The sequence below is a fragment of the Zingiber officinale genome, chromosome 1A, assembly GCF_018446385.1.
Source record: "Zingiber officinale cultivar Zhangliang chromosome 1A, Zo_v1.1, whole genome shotgun sequence".
In the NCBI taxonomy this organism is placed as follows: Eukaryota; Viridiplantae; Streptophyta; class Magnoliopsida; order Zingiberales; family Zingiberaceae; genus Zingiber; species Zingiber officinale.
In genome coordinates this window covers 157,267,754-157,273,590 of record NC_055987.1, presented here as the reverse complement: position 1 = coordinate 157,273,590, position 5,837 = coordinate 157,267,754, and the positions used below count along the sequence as shown (strand labels likewise).

Sequence of the window (5,837 nt, the reverse complement as noted above, 5' to 3'; positions counted from 1 at the left end):
AAGTTAGAGTTTTGATTTTGCATGCAAGTTAAATTTATAAATTAATTTACTTGTGAAAAAAAATAATTTTTTCATTGAAATCTAATTGTTTGAGTTTTGTTTTAATCTTGAAAGAAAATGTTTGACCTAAATAAACTAATCGTCGATGTAAGAACATTCATTATATTCATTTGTCCAGTGACGATGACAAAGTTTTTATTTTAAATTCCATTTTATGTTAGATATCCAGTCGGAGCAAGTTTTTTCGAGGATTGTGATGAAATGGTTGCGTGTCAGATTTTGGGCCTTTTGATGCTGTCATACAAACCTACAAGGGAACAGCTACTTTCGTAATGGCTACTAGTAGCCTACATGTTAATCTGCCCTTGATTGTTGAGTGAAGACACCGAAGCATGTACAACACTGGTTCACATGGAGATGATGTTCAAATCAGGAAAAAAAAAAGAGTAAAACAAATAAACTAATTCACTAATTCTGTAAACTGCATGCTTAGATTTCACTCTGTAATGCCCAGAAAAAACAGCCTTCAAATACTTCATATTAGATATTTAAGATACGCACATCTTCTATATCACTTTTGCTCAGCAGCAAATATTAATTGATTATACTTACGCGGCTAGATTTGCGCCAATAGCTTACAACTGTTGATCGGCTTCATGTCCAACTCAGTAGTATTTTGCACTTAAGGTGAATTGTTGAAATGAGCCATATCACTGAAGTCAGTATCATAAGAGTCATCATCATATGCAAGATCTTCCACATCGTAACTCTGGTAATGAAGTCAGAGTCCAGCTAATTAGCCATATCCAATTGAAGGATTAATAACATACAAAATTAGCTAAGTAACAAAAATCTTTTCTCCAGGTAAACTAGCCTGCTACAGAATTGGGTCAAATATTTCCAAGAAACTATAACAAGGAATTGATGCTTGATTGCGAAGAAAGTTCCCAATATAATCAACAAGGAACTAATAAACATTTAAGTTTATTCTAACACATGATTTCAATGTGGTAAGCAGAAAGATTATGTAATGATATTTACCTTATCTAGATTTACTGGTTGGAGAAAAAAATTCTTCGTCCCAATACAATCAATAAGGAACTGTAAGCATTCAAGTTGTGGTAAGAACAATGATTTTGTAATTTTTATGATATTTACCTCTAGATCTACTAGTTGGAAAGGTTGAGTGGTGTTAGGAACCCAGATCTTTACATCTTTCTCCATTCCAGAACTTGCAAGCATGGTGGTATGAGGGTGCGATACAGTAGAGTTCACCACATGTGTATCACCTTTCATAGCACGTAAAAGTACCCCATCTTTCTTTCTCCAAATAAATATGCGACCACAGTCTGATCCACTAACCACATAGTCACAATACGGTCCAAAAAAATGCACATCCTTCGCAGTCTGTTCGCTCCAACGTCCTTTGTACAACTTAATCCCTAGGCTCGCATTGGATGTAGATAGGACTGAATTAGATTTATCTTCTGAATCACAATCAGAAAGTAAGGACGCAGGATTTGAACCCAGACCCTGAACTTTTGGAAAGAGATAGATATATTCGTTCATATAAGAGACCAGCAGCTCACTTGAATCAGAAAAACACAACCCTGATATCCCGTCACTATGATCAATCAGATGTGTAGGACAGAAATTTTCACATGGAAGACCATAATTTGTTGATCCATCCCATTCGTACTTGCGAATGTCATATACCAGAGCATAGTCATGTGCACCAGCAACTGCAAGATAGTTTGGGTTTCTTGGGTCTATTGAAATAGCCATAAGCTTGACAAATGCTGTATAAGTCGGTCTTCTTCTAAACGGTCTGCATATGAATAACTTTGTTGAATTTTTGGATCTAAGGTCAAACTGGGAGCAAGTAAACTACATCAGAATTGTGTAAATGAAATTCTGTAGAAACACAAGAGACATATTACACAACTCACATGCTGAACTATGCCATCTTCACCACCACTATAGAGAACATGAGGATTTTGCGGCTCAAATGCTACCTTATGAACAGCATCATCATGTTCAGCTAGCAATTCTGTAGTTACTTGGCCACCTTCACGTAATTGTGCAAGCCTTACCTGATGAAAATTTAGAGACTCCAAGAGACATTATTTGCTCTTAAAGAGGAAATAGAGAAGAAATAATGCCAAGAGATCATATTGCAGCATATACCTCACCATCTGCAGCAGATGTAACAATAGTCTGATGATGAGCTGTGCATGGCATGAAGCGTGCCTGTAAAACAATGTCTTTATGTCCAGAGTGGAAGGAAGTCCTGACAGTCCCAACCTCCCAATCCCACAATATTACCATTTCATCATCTGATCCGGATACAAGAATATTCCCATTTTCATTGAGACTCACAGTATTTACATAACCATTATGCTTGTTAAGTTTTCTGTCAATTCCCAAACGCAGAACAAAATCCTGCTCAATAATGGTTTAGAAAGTTAAAAACCATCTCTGGAAGACGAAAAAATAGGAAGTCCAACGTAAATAGAAGAAAAAATTTCTATCAGAAGCAGGCTGGAGCAGTAGGTTCAACTGGTCAACTGAATCAGAAGCTAAACTGGTAAAATGAATAGGGAAATTTTGGTTGAACTGCATCTGGGCTTGGTTCAACAAAAAACAAAATCAGGAAACAGATGGGTGATAGTTTCATCCTCTGTTAGTATTAAAAGCATCGCTCATGATCACAAAGTTCAGATAAGAAACTATGTAGCACCCATGCATAAGTGCAGATTTTTCCAATTGTGTTGTAGATAAGGCAAGCTGTTGATTTTAGATAAGCCCCCATTCAGGAGTCCTTGCCAAATCATATCCAAACATGTTTAAGGTATTAGGTTAATAGGGCTATTAGCGTAGAGAGTACAGCTCCACATTGATATTTTAACATTAGAGTTTCTGAATTATGTCCTATATATATACGTGTAGGTGTGCATCCATAACCAATCCACAAACAGAATATCTAGCATTTGAGTCCAAAATTAGAGCCTTCCCCTTTGCAATAGCATGTGCCAGTGGCAACATTTTCTCCAATGCCAAAACCTTTATTTGTTCATTCTGACCTCTGCTTGTGAACTACTATGCGTGCTACCACTACAAGATTATGCCGCTCAATAGTTGTGGAATATCTCAGCAGAGTTATTTATCCTTTTTTTTATAAAATCTTCAATTCAGTTATCAATGCAGTGAATAATTCCTTTGCATCAAAAAATTTCTTGCAGAAGCAGAAAAGGTAAGGAGGGGAAAGAGTTGGAGATGAATAGGCAGAGAAGATTAGAAGAGTGGGCAAAGTGGAACATTTTATTTTATTATCATGCTTCTATATCTCTATCTTCCCAAGTAAACAACACTGAAAGTTTGACTTGTTTCCTCAATTTCTACCTCCCTCTCATTATTTGATTTCCTCATTTTCTATCTTCCGAAAGAAACAGAACCTTAATTTACCACCATATTCCACTTTCAGAGTAGTAATCAAACCCCATAACATCTTGAAAGAAGTTCATAATGCCACCAGGCTAGCCAATATTTTTACCAACTGCATCTAAATACACATACGATCGACAAAGCCTCATGTTCATTGAAAATTCAGGTACCTCTATAAAATTCATTAATGTGAGCAGAATGTTCAGGTCTTGGTCTCTCCAATAAGAAAAAACTCGCCATTTTCTGATTTAATATTTCATGCCAAAAACACTGAACTTCCCTCATTAAACACATGAATGCAGAAGAAAAGATCTTTATAAACATCACCTAAGCTGAATATGGTAAACAAGCAAGCAATAATGGATGAGAGATGTATGTCCATTAACTAATAACACTTCTCTTTAGTGTCACCATATTTACTCTCTAGTAGCTCCATTATGCTTTGAATATGTACGCCTTTGCAGTTGCAGAAAAGTAGATAACATCAAAGTGTTAAATACTAAGAGCTAAGGATCACAAGAACGGTAGCGGCGGCCGTTGCGGATTCTACTGTTCAGTTTCAATATCATTTCAATGAATGACCACAGCACAGATTTTTTAAAAAAAAATAGAGAATTAGTTTTAAAAAAATAAATAAATGTATAAATTACATTGATAATAAAAATAAAATACATGAAGCCATAAAAAATCAATACATCATTGCATAATTATCATACAATACAATGATAACATAATGAGAAAAATATAATGAAAATTATAATGTCGTCCCATAGCAATCAACGTTATCTACCTGAAAAAGAAAGAAAAAGAATTGGCATAATTAGGGGCACAGCGAGTTGCTACTATAAAGCAGCAACCAAACTTAACTATCACAAGGTCGCAATAACTTTACAACGACCTCATGACCAAGCAAGGCCTCTTCAGGAAGCCTCCTAAACCCTAAATGTTGTTTACTTTTATTGATTTGAAGTTAAAATATTCTTAATTTCTCTTGTATCTCTATGTATTCACAGCTTAATTAAATTATTTTATGTGAATTCATAAGGCAAATCAAACCAAACCAAATCCAACATAGATTGGCTACTCGTGGTTCTCATTAAGCCTTTGCTCGCTTCTCAGTGGGAGACATGTGGCACAAGTTTGTGGCCACATAAACGGACGTGGTTGGAGAAAAACCCGGCTCAATTTCAAAATTCCTCAGTCTTTCTTTCTTCTTCCTTTCTTCCTCCGCACGTCGCCTCCGCTCACTCATACATCCTCCAAATTCCTCTTCTCCTTCCTTCCTTCCTTCCCTCCTCCCTCTTCCCCTACGTCCTTCTCAAATCTCTTCCCCGCAGCCATCTAAATCAAGAGTTCTGTTTCAATCTGTTCCATTCTTTCGCCGTTATAACGCTCGAGAACGCCGTCCCATAGCAACCAACATTATTTACCGGATATTTAAAGTGGCATGAAGCATTCCCATGCCAGAACGCCCGTTCCAGCCGTTCCACATCTGTTCCGACGAACAAAGCTAAGAGCTAGACACCCTCATTTGCTCCAAGCATTAACAAAGATAACTACCCAACACGGCTGAAATTTAACCATACTGGATAGATATTTTCTAGTGTCCCACGTAACTTATCATAGAAAGGAATATCAAGGTAAAGAACCTTATCAGTCTCCACTCTTATCACGAGCAACGACAAACTATTGTTAACATGCATTTGCATTTCCACTTCCGAGTTTGGCATAAATCATCCCTGTTATATTGTAAGAGATTAGTCGAAAGTGCAAACTTCAGCAGTACCAGATCTTTAATGCTTACTCAAAATAATAAATAAAAAAGAAAAACAAAGATATTAGGGTGAAAAAAAAGACGCATGCACCTCCGAAGCCCTAGCGCGATGCGAGAAATTTCTGGGTGACAGGACTCCAACCTCGCGTTGATACAGATTGAGGATCCCGCTGCCAGAGCTCCTCTGGCGCTTCCCCAAGATCACCATTCCGGATTCTCAAAGAGGCTAACTGGTCAAGGAAAACACCGCGCTATATGACTTCGGGTAGGACCTTGCCGTGTCACCCGGAAGAGGGCGATGGCGAAGGAAGGCAACGGGTGACTCCGTCGGGAGGATGACAGAGCGAGGGAGGGTTTCGACAACGGAAAGGGTGGCAGTGGTTCGGGGTTTAAGTCATGCAGGTCGTGATTCTTAGATCCGCTGTCAAAGTCGTCAGCGATCTCATGCGTAAATTCTACTAGACTATCCTTAACTTTTTTTTAAAAGAAATTTGCAAATATTTTTTTAACATTTTTTACAATTATTTATAATCTAAAAAACATATAATTATGATAATATTCTTTCAAATTTATTATATATTTTTTTTTCATTAAATTTGTAGCACGATGGGTTGGCACA

At 37.1% G+C, this 5,837-nt stretch overlaps 1 protein-coding gene across 3 annotated transcripts; it reads right to left on the bottom strand.

Moving 5' to 3' along the window:
- Nucleotides 1–513: 513 nt before the first annotated feature.
- On the bottom strand, nucleotides 514–5,628 carry LOC122038137 (DDB1- and CUL4-associated factor 8-like). Of its 3 annotated transcripts, none has more exons than XM_042597747.1 (6): nucleotides 5,310–5,628; nucleotides 2,326–2,442; nucleotides 2,188–2,250; nucleotides 1,950–2,093; nucleotides 1,159–1,872; nucleotides 514–769 (listed from the first exon to the last, which is right to left on the bottom strand). In XM_042597747.1, the coding sequence occupies exons 1-6, from the start codon at nucleotides 5,424–5,426 to the stop codon at nucleotides 683–685; spliced, it is 1,242 nt and encodes a 413-aa protein (XP_042453681.1). In that variant the 5' UTR covers nucleotides 5,427–5,628; the 3' UTR covers nucleotides 514–682. The 3 variants fall into 3 exon arrangements, with proteins under 3 accessions (XP_042453681.1, XP_042453680.1, XP_042453679.1); XM_042597746.1 differs by adding an exon at nucleotides 5,094–5,183 and having other exon boundaries at nucleotides 2,188–2,442; nucleotides 5,310–5,406; XM_042597745.1 differs by having other exon boundaries at nucleotides 2,188–2,442; nucleotides 5,310–5,626.
- Nucleotides 5,629–5,837: the final 209 nt, after the last annotated feature.

What these genes read in the sequence shown, in the direction of transcription:
- LOC122038137 (XM_042597745.1), bottom strand. Translation starts at nt 5,426, where the DNA reads ATGGTGATCTTGGGGAAGCGCCAGAGGAGCTCTGGCAGCGGGATCCTC. An exon ending in ATCGCGCTAGGGCTTCGGAG is followed by an intron (nt 2,443 to 5,309) that starts GTGCATGCGTCT and finishes ATTATTGAGCAG; the next exon opens with GATTTTGTTCTGCGTTTGGG. An exon ending in TCCAACTAGTAGATCTAGAG is followed by an intron (nt 770 to 1,158) that starts GTAAATATCATA and finishes CTTCATTACCAG; the next exon opens with AGTTACGATGTGGAAGATCT.